Genomic DNA, 12,768 nt, shown 5'->3' on the forward strand with positions numbered 1-12,768 from the left:
AATTGCGATAAAATAAAAGCTATTGAAGTTGGCTGTCCTTATGGTGTTTGAAAATACCTTTACACTACTGAAACTAGCCAATTAATAATACAATTTGGATAAATGATCTAAATATGGCCCATAACCTCCACAAGTAAATATACTTTTTTTCGCCTGTTCTGGGATTTGGTAGTAGGGTAAGAATAACCCTTTGCAGGGCTCCCAGAGTTCCTATAATTCCTATAAATTCCTATAATTTCAATATGCTCCTATAATTTCCTATTTTCTCAATTTTTCCTATAAATTCCTATTTTTTCGAAATTTTCTAGTTTTTCTATAGCTATATCCAGAAATTCCTATAATTTTAAAAATAATGTATTAGAAAACAGCCTTAACGTTTGGGAAAAATTTGCCTTCTAAATAGAGCTTAGCTCTGGCTTAGGTCCGGTGTTCCCGAAACCCTCCCCGAGTTCCTATAAATTCCTATAATTTCCTATTTTTTCAAAATTGTTCGTATAATTTCCTATTTTTAGCTAAAATGTTCCTATAAATTCCTATTTTTTGGCTAAAAATGTTCCTATGAATTCCTATATTTTCTATGAAATTTCCCATAATTCCTATAATATTTAAAAAAATATCGCTGGGAGCCCTGCCTTTGACGTAATTTTATTGCGATTCTGTGATATCGAATAATTTGAGTCGGGGTAAAAAGCTTTCTCAAAAAGACAGTCTGTGACCATTTAAGCAAATAAATTCAGGATAAGCAGATAATTTTATCAGTAACCCTAATACTACCGAATAACCAAATAGTTCATGGTCTAAATCCCATCCATGAAACAAGTGAATAAAACATTGTGTAGAAATGGTACACTTTTAGTTCGGGAACTAGTGACAAGAGTGTAGAAATGGTACACTTTTAGTTCGAGAACAGGTGACAAGAGTGTAGAAATGGTACACTTTTAGTTCGAGAACAAGCGACAAGAGTGTAGAATTGGTACACTTTTAGTTCGAGAACAAGCGACAAGAGTGTAGAATTGGTACACTTTTAGTTCGAGAACAGGCGACAAGAGTGTAGAAATGGTACACTTTTAGTTCGAGAACAAGCGACAAGAGTGTAGAATTGGTACACTTTTAGTTCGAGAACAAGCGACAAGAGTGTAGAATTGGTACACTTTTAGTTCGAGAACAGGCGACAAGAGTGTAATGGTACACTTTTAGTTCGAGAACAGGCGACAAGAGTGTAGAAATTGTACACTTTTAGTTCGAGAACAGGCTACAAGAGTGTAGAAATGGTACACTTTTAGTTCGAGAACAGGCTACAAGAGTGTAGAAATGGTACACTTTTAGTTCGAGAACAGGCGACAAGAGTGTAGAAATGGTACACTTTTAGTTCGAGAACAGGCGACAAGAGTGTAGAAATGGTACACTTTTAGTTCGGGAACTAGTGACAAGAGTGTAGAAATGGTACACTTTTAGTTCGAGAACAGGCGACAAGAGTGTAGAAATTGTACACTTTTAGTTCGAGAACAGGCTACAAGAGTGTAGAAATGGTACACTTTTAGTTCGAGAACAGGCTACAAGAGTGTAGAAATGGTACACTTTTAGTTCGAGAACAGGCGACAAGAGTGTAGAAATGGTACACTTTTAGTTCGAGAACAGGCGACAAGAGTGTAGAAATGGTACACTTTTAGTTCGAGAACAGGCGACAAGAGTGTAGAAATGGTACACTTTTAGTTCGAGAACAGGCGACAAGAGTGTAATGGTACACTTTTAGTTCGAGAACAGGCTACAAGAGTGTAGAAATGGTACACTTTTAGTTCGAGAACAGGCTACAAGAGTGTAATGGTACACTTTTAGTTCGAGAACAGGCTACAAGAGTGTAGAAATGGTACACTTTTAGTTCGAGAACAGGCTACAAGAGTGTAATGGTACACTTTTAGTTCGAGAACAGGCTACAAGAGTGTAATGGTACACTTTTAGTTCGAGAACAGGCTACAAGAGTGTAGAAATGGTACACTTTTAGTTCGAGAACAGGCTACAAGAGTGTAATGGTACACTTTTAGTTCGAGAACAGGCTACAAGAGTGTAGAAATGGTACACTTTTAGTTCGAGAACAAGCGACAAGAGTGTAGAAATGGTACACTTTTAGTTCGAGAACAAGCGACAAGAGTGTAGAAATGGTACACTTTTAGTTCGAGAACAAGCGACAATAGTGTAGAAATGGTACACTTTTAGTTCGAGAACATTCTACAATCGTGATCTGGTCCTTAAAGTACCGTACCACCATAGGAGTAAATGAACAGTTTACAAAATAGTCGAATCTGAAATTCAGTCAAGTGGTCAAAATTTTAAGAAAGAATAAATATTAAGTCAGTTCAAATAGAGGCCGATATGAAACCAAATTAGATCTTCATTTGGTTCTTAGTTTGAAAAATTTGGTCCCTATTTTACCCTATTACAGGATGACCAGACTTCCTATATTTCCTATATTTTCCTATATTTTTAATGCCTTCCTATACTTTCCTTTATTCTTACCTATTTTCCTATAATTTCACGGTCTTTTGAAAATGAAAGAACGTTTTTGTACGTGTCATCATCTACTGTAAATACTGCCATTTTCGAACAAAATCTTGAAATATACGAGCTTTGTAAATCCGCTAAGTGATCCAATAATGCAAGAAAGCAGTGTATAAAACATTATCAATATTCTAGGTGATTCGAGTCAAAGTATACCGATATGCAATAATTACCTTATTATTTTACCCATATTTTTTTTAGTATAGCCTATTTAGTTTCGTATAATTCGCCTATTTTATATTTAGCCTATTTAGTTTCCTATATTTTCCTATAATTCGCCTATTTAGTTTCCTGTATTTTCCTTTAATTCGCCCCTAAAAATTCCTATTTTTCCTATAAAATTTTTAAAGCTTTTCCCTGGTCACCCTGCTATTATTAATCCACAGTCATCAGGGTCAGTTTGACGCGATTTCGTGACGAGGGAGATCAACCGTTAAAGTTTCGAATTCGAATCAAATACGAATCGCAAATTCATTTATATATCCAGCCTTATAAAAATCAAACTATAAAACTCTAAACGTAAAAATACGCGTGCCATTTAAAGGCCGCACCGAAAAGAAAGGTCGGTCCAACCCACCCACCGGCCGGGACTCATCCGTTATCATTTTGACATTTTAATAGTCGGGAAGCGGGAGCGAATATTACGTCTATTAACGGTCCTTCCTTTTTCAGGGCTCGTACTGGGCGATCGACCACACACCTGTGGACAGTACTCCCAGCAAGAAGAAGCGCAGATCAAGGACAATGGAAATCGTGAGTCTCATTTATCCAGCCCCTGAGTCTCTTACTTCCCCCCATGGCACCCTTTCTATTATTTATCAATAACGTTTTTCACTCGTTACTCATTTTTGTAACGTTCCTTTTTGTATCGATTTGAGGAGGTTTGTAACTGCGCGTGTCGGGACTGATCCGAATTCGAATCGAGAAATTTACTAAGAATATACAAATTTACTGTCGCCTTGTGTTTGCACTTTTATCGGTTTTTTTTTAAACAAACGTTAAAATAATAATAAAATAATAATGTAAAGAAATAAGAAAAACAGACGTAAGGAACTAGACGCGTCTTGTAAGTAAACGCCCTTTTATGGACAGTTGCGGAAAATTTATCGTTTTTGTATGTTTGTGGGTTTTCTAAATCGGATAAATTGTACATATTTCTTTTTAATGTGATGGTCTCATAGGAGCTCTACATTTGGTTTGTACGAATGGAGTTTCAAATGTACGAATGGAGTTGCAAATGTTCGAATGGTGTTGCAAATGTTCAAATGGTGTTGCAAATGTTCGAATGGTGTTGCAAATGTTCGAATGGTGTTGCAAATCATCGAATGGTGTTGCAAATCATCGAATGGTGTTGCAAATGTCCGAATGGTGTTGCAAATGTCCGAATGGTGTTGCAAATGTCCGAATGGTGTTGCAAATGTTCGAATGGTGTTGCAAATGTCCGAATGGTGTTGCAAATGTCCGAATGGTGTTGCAAATGTCCGAATGGTGTTGCAAATGTCCGAATGGTGTTGCAAATGTCCGAATGGTGTTGCAAATGTCCGAATGGTGTTGCAAATGTCCGAATGGTGTTGCAAATGTCCGAATGGTGTTGCAAATGTCCGAATGGTGTTGCAAATGTTCGAATGGTGTTGCAAATGTTCGAATGGTGTTGCAAATGTCCGAATGGTGTTGCAAATGTCCGAATGGTGTTGCAAATGTCCGAATGGTGTTGCAAATGTCCGAATGGTGTTGCAAATGTCCGAATGGTGTTGCAAATGTCCGAATGGTGTTGCAAATGTCCGAATGGTGTTGCAAATGTCCGAATGGTGTTGCAAATGTCCGAATGGTGTTGCAAATGTCCGAATGGTGTTGCAAATGTCCGAATGGTGTTGCAAATGTCCGAATGGTGTTGCAAATGTCCGAATGGTGTTGCAAATGTCCGAATGGTGTTGCAAATGTCCGAATGGTGTTGCAAATGTCCGAATGGTGTTGCAAATGTCCGAATGGTGTTGCAAATGTCCGAATGGTGTTGCAAATGTCCGAATGGTGTTGCAAATGTCCGAATGGTGTTGCAAATGTCCGAATGGTGTTGCAAATGTCCGAATGGTGTTGCAAATGTCCGAATGGTGTTGCAAATGTCCGAATGGTGTTGCAAATGTCCGAATGGTGTTGCAAATGTCCGAATGGTGTTGCAAATGTCCGAATGGTGTTGCAAATGTCCGAATGGTGTTGCAAATGTCCGAATGGTGTTGCAAATGTCCGAATGGTGTTGCAAATGTCCGAATGGTGTTGCAAATGTCCGAATGGTGTTGCAAATGTCCGAATGGTGTTGCAAATGTCCGAATGGTGTTGCAAATGTCCGAATGGTGTTGCAAATGTCCGAATGGTGTTGCAAATGTCCGAATGGTGTTGCAAATGTCCGAATGGTGTTGCAAATGTCCGAATGGTGTTGCAAATGTCCGAATGGTGTTGCAAATGTCCGAATGGTGTTGCAAATGTCCGAATGGTGTTGCAAATGTCCGAATGGTGTTGCAAATGTCCGAATGGTGTTGCAAATGTCCGAATGGTGTTGCAAATGTCCGAATGGGGTTGCAAATGTTCGAATGGGGTTGCAAATGTCCGAATGGGGTTGCAAATGTCCGAATGGGGTTGCAAATGTCCGAATGGGGTTGCAAATGTTCGAATGGGGTTGCAAATGTTCGAATGGTGTTGCAAATTTCCCAAAATATTTACTTTTTGAACTACTTTTTAACGTATGCTTACAACCGATTCTCAGATAACACTTCGAGGGGTTTGACATTTACAAATTTTGTGTATCGGATTTTGAATGTCAAAGTTATTTCAGAAATCAGAAACTGATTTTGAGATTTCAGAGCATGATTATAGATTCGGTTATAGGCTATTATACCGACGCCCCGACCTATTTCAGGGTCCATCTTGATTTTTTTTACAGCGCCATCTCTTGAGCACGAGACATTTTTGTTTAAAGCACATTTTGAACGATGTCGGTTTGAAAACACGTTTTGAATGAGTTCGGTTTTTAAGCACGTTTTGAACGAATTTGGTTTTTAAGCACGTTTTGAACGAATTTGGTTTTTAAGCACGTTTTGAACGAATTTGGTTTTTAAGCACGTTTTGAACGAATTTGGTTTTTAAGCACGTTTTGAACGAATTTGGTTTTAAAGCGCGTTTGAACGAATTTGGTTTTTAAGCACGTTTTGAATTAATTTGGTTTTTTTAAGCGCGTTTGAACGAATTTGGTCTTTAAGCACGTTTTGAACGAATTTGGTTTTTAAGAACGTTTTGAACGAATTTGTTTTTAAAGCGCGTTTGAACGAATTTGGTTTTAAAACAAGTTTTGAACAAATTCGGTTTTAATATTGCCAACCTTGCTTCGAAAAAAACATGGACGTCTCTTTTTCCGGGTTTTCCGACCCAAACAATTTTTATTTTTAACTAGCTTCAGTGAAAAATTTAGAGCTGAAAGTCGATCCTTAATGAATAATTTAGTGAATTTGAGTCTATCCCAACCTTTTGGCAGTAATTATATTCCCTGTAAATATTTCATTTGTTTTCCAAATTCAAAGCCAGAATAATAGATTTCGTGAGAATACCTTATAACTTTCAGTATTGTAAAAATTCTATAACGCCTCTTTTATAGAGGAAAATGAAAACTAAGTTTGGTTTTATTCATTTAATTTTCACGTGGAAGCTTTAACGTCTATAGATATTTCGCGTGTTAGGGTTTTGACCGTTTTGAACCACAATGGCTTTTATCCGCTTAGACACGGTTTAACTTTTCAGACACACTTGGTTTGTCGTCCTCGCGTGGAGCGATCCCCTCCGTTGAGGGTCGCCACTTTTCTGGCGACCAAGCGGACCGTGAATTGCTACAACCGCACAATGTAGCCAACTGACCCTCGCCTCAAGACGCGCTTGAGATCCACATTCAGCCGTTTCGGAAAATAGAAATAGTTTATTCGACTTTTTTTTACTTATAATACGGTGATTCGTGATGTAATTAATAATACCGGTAGTTTATTTTACAATTATTTTATTCATAGTAAGTGTTTTTCTTCAGAAAAGGCTTAAAATGAAACTGGACAACTATAAATTTCAGAGGGACTGTTTCTTTATCCAGTTTTGAATGACTTCATTGATTTAATTTAAAAAATAAGTTAATAAGGGGGCTGAATCAAGAGACTTGTTTGTGGCTGAAATGTATAGGTAACTGGTAAAATATTTATGGCTTAATAGTCACCTTGACTCGTGTATATTAATCTTAATTACCTGCCATACGATTTCCCATTTAGTTTAGCCATTGCATGATAGGTGGCGCCTGGATACAGGCTGAAATTTTGACGATTGATACGGTTAGATATCGATCGTTATCTGTTGGATATCGATCGTTATCTGTTGGATATCGATCGTTATCTGTTGGATATCGATCGTTATCTGTTGGATATCGATCGTTATCGGTTGGATATCGATCGTTATCGGTTGGATATCGATCGTTATCGGTTGGATATCGATCGTTATCAGTTAGATAATAATAATAATCAGCTAGGATAATACCAAAGTCATTGAGCGACTTTTAAAGCCATTAATTCGGGTGGCCGGGTTACAACGCGTAGGAGGGTGGTGGCAAGCCCTTCATGCCACGCGAGCCAACAGCTACCTATTTCCGTTAACCTCGACAAGTTCTTATATAATTAAATATACACATATACATATTTTCCGAATCCCAGAATGAAGCTAATTGTTTTTGTTTCAGTTGTCCATCTACAACACGGAAGACAGCTACTCGTGTTGTTCCGCCAGCCCACCTTCATTCCCTCAGAACCACACCGGGGCTTCAATCCCCCTTCACCACAACCCCCATTATCAGGTAACTAGCTCCCTCTCTTGCCGCTCCGCCGTACAATATTTTAATTTGAAAATGTCCGACAGAATCAGATGATGAACTCTTGCGTCCAAAATAACGTTAGTTCTTACTCGCCAAGCTATAGACCGACTAGCAGGTCGAGTACAGGTAATTCCAGTCGCTTCCTATTACTCGCTGGACATTGGCCTAATCGCGTCTTTTAAATTGTACGTGTTTAGACAATATGGTGTACAAGTCAATGCTGCCTGAAATCTACAGTGATCACCCCGAGGAGTTACCCGAAAGGACGTCCTTGGATTTATCCGGCTGTCAGCCCGATCTGCATTGGTCCAAGAATCACCTGAGGCCACTCAGCCACAATGGTTACCACGATAATTTAGACCCCATGACCTTTCCTTCAGGTTGGTTTTGGATCTGTTCGTCGCGTATATCAACCGTATCGTGTTAACTTTATGATTATATTATATTAATGATTATTTTAAAACTTTAACCTTAATAGTTCACAGTCGCGAAATTGACTACGCAAACTTTAAAAAATTACTTTGCTTTATTTCTTCAACAAAATTTATTAATTTTCCAAAAATATTTCTAAATCTTGAAAATTCCAGAAATTAAAAAATAATCGAAAATAATCTCAGAAAATCAAAAATAATCGGAAAAATCTATAAAAATGTGGAAATTTTTTACTAAAATCTTAAGAGTCAAAAGTGTATTAAAATTCATAAAATTATTGATAATCAAATGACATTTTTAGAAATTCTGAAAGTCTTCAAAAATTATCGCTTCGACAAAAAATTCCCAGATTATTTTCGAAATTATAAAAATATTTGAAATTTTTTCGGAATCAGAAATCGGTTGTACAATTTTTAGTGAAGAGGCTGGTCTCTTGACCCCATTTATGGAACCATAAGAAATATAATACTATTAAGTATGCCATAAAAACTTATATTATAATGACTATATTTGTCGCAGTGACTGAAAAGTGACAATTTTATCTCTATCTTGGAAGAATTACAATTAAAATAGCCAACGTTGAAACACTATTACGAACAATAGGACCTGGTATAATGAGTATTCAGTACCTGAAAAAGATATTTTTAAAATTAGAATAAAGGTTCGGAAATTTATTTTTGGTTACAAATAGAAAACGCGTACAATAATATAGGTTAAAAATTGTCAAATGTTTACTCAAAATAAGTCAGGGAAAATATACGATGTCTAGGGAAAACTTGGGAAAAGTCGGGAAATTTTAATCAGAAAAACTGGTTACCCTGTCATTGGTACGTTACTTACGATATATTAAAATAGGCAACTATTATAAACAATAGGACCTGTCATACTGATTTAATTACGTTACTTATGATAAAACCCACTTCAAATTGTATACACCAACAAAACACAATTGATATTTTGTTGAATGTCACTTATTTTTGTCAATCAAAATTAGACGGTTTATTCCACATTTCCGCGATCTGTAAACTTGTTTCTACCTCTCCCCTCATAATGTCTGCTTGAATTTGTGACTAAAATATTCCTGTCTGTGTCGAAACAGGTGGTTCGTTAGACATGAAGCCAGTAGACTCGAATAATTGGGGGATGGGTGCCGATCACATGACTGATATCGCGTCATTCTTGACAAGTCTGCCACCTGGTGCCCCCGGCTCTTGTAATAATACAGGTAATAATTGTTACTCCAAATCGTTATTATAGTGAAGTCATTATTTCCGAGAAGAGTGTTTTTTTTCGTTAAATGTTGTTTTGTCTCTTATTATGTGTCGGTTGATGAGATAAATATTAACGTATTATCTCTTAGTCACGTGCGTCTCGAATCCACATGCCAGCCGATCATCCCATTGCACCCCCGGAGCGGACAACATCTACTCGGACAGCAGTTTATCCTATTCTCCACATTCTGAAGTAGGATCATTATTTTTATCATCTTTTGATTGCGCCTCGTTTTTGACATATGGCACCTTAACGAGCTCTGTCGTGACATACTTTATTTAGACAATGTCGTCTTTTGTTCGCTAAGTCATACACGTCACTTTTCGTCACTTACAATTTGCCACGTTTATGACCTTCATATGTCTTTTGGTATTTTCCAAATAATTTGCTTTTTTATTGCTTGGTGATTTCTTTACTAACAATCGTTCGGATAAGTGTGTTAAATTTTCACCGAGAGCCATTTCTAGATTGCCCACCCATGTTTTTGGTGGTCTTTGAACCAGAGTTGGGAAAAAACCAGGTTTTTAAAAAATTAAAAAAATCCAGAATGTATAAAACCTGTTGTAAGCGGTGGTTTAAACCCAGGCCCGGACTGGCTCCTTTGGGGGCCCTCGGGTGGTGTAGGGGTATGGAATAAAAAATGCTCAAATTGCTTATATCTAGCCCTCATTATTTCTAAAATGCTCAAATTGCCCGATTTCAAAATTACGTTTTTGCACGTGACAGTACCTTTATATTGTGAGGTATAGCAGGCTCATTTACCCGCTTTGATACCCTAACATGGCGGCGTATTTTTACGCGTAAAATGAATTTTAAGATCCCCAATTGCTTATATCTAGCTCTCATTTTTTTAATAAAAAAAGTGGTTTTAACCATAACTTAAATGATAATCGTGAAATGAATTACTCTGTCCATCTTAGTTGTCTTGCACCTAAAAAAATCGGGGAAATAACCGTGGTAAAACCTGGAAATATCAGGGAAATCGGCTGTATGAACCCTGTCAAGGATTGTCAACCTTCCCTTCCGTCAATACTTACTCGTGACCTACAGTCTAGATCGTAGTAGAAAATTCCAGATTCCCATCCTGCTGCGAGGTTTATAGAAGCATCTATGCGAAGTATACACCAGCAGCAGGATTTTCCAACTACGTTCCCGACTGTCGCGCCAGGAGTGAGTATTGAAGGAAGCTTGGCCTTTCCTGTTATAGTAATACTCCCTTTAAGGTAATTTTTATTTTGCAGTTTGATTTTTAATGTAATTAATGGGTTTTGGTATTTGCTTATGCCTGTGGTTGGATGTGGTATTTACTTTAGAATGCTTTAAAAATCCTTTTAGCCGAAGACTAGGGTACCTTTCCCCCCACTTGGGGAAATTTGAACCGTGACATAGATTAATCGACGTCGCTTTATTTGACAGAACTGTTCAGTAAAGTATGTAAACTTAGAGCGCGTTTAGTTGACAATAACGAATTGGAAAACGGTCAACACATTTAGCGTTTCAAGTTTAATTTCGCGTTTGTTTGAAATGACGTCACCAAACGATAAGAACGTTTTCGAAGAATATTGAATGCACCGTGCAGTTACTGCAGTAACTGCCTGGCAGACTCTCATTCCACGTTGAGTTTGAAAATTAATTCCCCATCGGTTAAAGTATAATAATAATCAGCTAGGCTAATACCCAAGGCACCACCGTAGACCTAAGTCAACAAGCGACTTTTGAAGCCTTTAATTCAGGTGGCCGGGTTACAATGCGTAGGTTTCTCATTTCCAGAAAAACTTACGGAGGTCTTAACGCGATAGTTGGTGTAGGGGTTAGCTTTGTTAGGGAATCATTATTATAGTTCAATTTTAGTGAAGCTGCTTTCCTGACATCTAGGAGCAACAAACACACAAGGAGAACGCAGCTAGCCTTTAAAGGGAATATAACCTCAGGTATTTGGTGTGGAACACCAACGCTTGCAGCTCTGGCCGCTATTGCCTTTGGCTTTAAAAATGTTTGGCGCCACTGTACAGGGACATTTGAAAAATTGAAGGGGTCTTCCGTAAAGATTGCTTTGCAGGTTATATTCCCTTTAAACATGCTAACGCAGAGTTGTGTACAAATTTCATTGGACGAACCTTTACGCTGCACGTTTTCCCGAAGGGGGAAGACAATTTCCGAATTTTTCCCTTCCGACGGCAGCAGGCGCTAAAGCGTCTAACCAATGAAAATTGTACACAAGAAAATGCACGACTTTTGACGGGTTGCGTTCTCCTTGTGTGGGGTGCTGTGTTTGTTGCTCCTAGCTGACATTTAGCCATAAACATCTTGGTCGCGGTATAGTTGACCCAACTTGACTGTCGGTTACCTCTTCAATTTAGAAACGGGTTGAGCGTTCTTTTTGCGTTTCATTTGGTGAAGTAGAGAATGTAACAAAGGTAATTGCATGACGGTGATATTTTTGCATGAAGTATTTTCCGGCATCATTCCATGACACTTGCTAATGCCAAGATCGACTTGTCGCGGTTGCCAAAGTGCTAGCCCATAGAATTTAACATGTGCGATTCTAGCAAAGCAAACTATGCCAACGGGCCCTTAGAAGCCATTGGTTAGATAGTACAGGACATTGATCCAAAACTAAACGACGAATCTGAATTTTCAGATAAATCCTTTACTGGGCTGCCAGCCCTCATCGTTACTGCCGCATCACTCCTTGCAGCAGAATCATCAACCCAACTCGCACCACCATCCCCAACATCACCAACATCCGACAACTCAACAACATCACTCTCTACAACAACAACAACAACAAACGCAGCAGCATCACCAACAACAACATCACCATCAACAACCTCATCATTCCCACCATTCCGGAAGTATGACGCAGCCCTCTTCGCCAGTAATTTCCAGCGTCAATACTTCGGCTACGGCGGCCGTTGTGGGCGCCGCCCTAGCGGTAGACCACGTCCCCGAAGAAGAGGACGAATTAGACGAAGAAGAACGGTTGCAGGACGCCTTTAACTGGGACAAAATCATTTAATGGTGGCTATAGTGTTTAGGATGATTTTAGAAGAGAAGATAAATTAACAAATTGAAATATTTTTGTCCGTAACGACGACAAATCTACGATGGGACATTCCTCTTCGACAAAACGAAAGAGACGACTTAAAACAAATAAAAAGAATAATTGAAAAGTTTGCTAATGTGTATAAATATTGTTGTGATAATAATTTTGTGGGTTTTTATAGAAAAAAAGAATTTTATTCTAAAAAAACCACATTTAAGAAGATAAAAACTTATAATATATATATATTCTATTAAAAAAAAACTGGCATCAAAGCAAAAATGTTTTTTGCACGTTGTTATATAAAAAATTAACGGTTTGAGTTTCCGAAAATGGTGGAAAATAAACTGTTTTTACCGCGTCGTTAACAAATTGAATTTTGCTGCCGCGAGTGACACGAAAGTAACCAAATGGGAAAGTAGTCTTGACTGTTTATTTTCTCCGACATAGTATTCAGCGTGTTATTAGGAATTTGACTTTCGAAGTTTTTGCAAAAAACAAATGAGAAAAAATATATTTACACTATCCATTTTTTCCTATTTCGAATCATCTCTTGTCGCATGTGTTTTTAAGAAAA

The 12,768-nt window shown here is 37.8% G+C and overlaps 1 protein-coding gene across 1 annotated transcript in view; it reads left to right on the forward strand.

Moving 5' to 3' along the window:
* Positions 1 to 12,768, forward strand: part of LOC149923635 (uncharacterized) — a 150,567-nt gene extending 137,799 nt beyond the window's left edge. Inside the window, exons 3-9 of the mRNA XM_090161012.1 lie at positions 3,229 to 3,309; positions 7,313 to 7,426; positions 7,489 to 7,570; positions 7,642 to 7,824; positions 8,976 to 9,101; positions 9,237 to 9,340; positions 11,790 to 12,768. Of these exons, the coding sequence (XP_090017138.1) occupies positions 3,229 to 3,309; positions 7,313 to 7,426; positions 7,489 to 7,570; positions 7,642 to 7,824; positions 8,976 to 9,101; positions 9,237 to 9,340; positions 11,790 to 12,167 (1,068 nt within the window). The 3' untranslated portion in view covers positions 12,168 to 12,768. The remainder of the gene's footprint in view (positions 1 to 3,228; positions 3,310 to 7,312; positions 7,427 to 7,488; positions 7,571 to 7,641; positions 7,825 to 8,975; positions 9,102 to 9,236; positions 9,341 to 11,789) is intronic.

This window comes from Leiobunum rupestre, chromosome 10 (genome assembly GCF_980474605.1).
Source record: "Leiobunum rupestre chromosome 10, qqLeiRupe1.1.hap1, whole genome shotgun sequence".
NCBI lineage: Eukaryota > Metazoa > Arthropoda > Arachnida > Opiliones > Sclerosomatidae > Leiobunum > Leiobunum rupestre.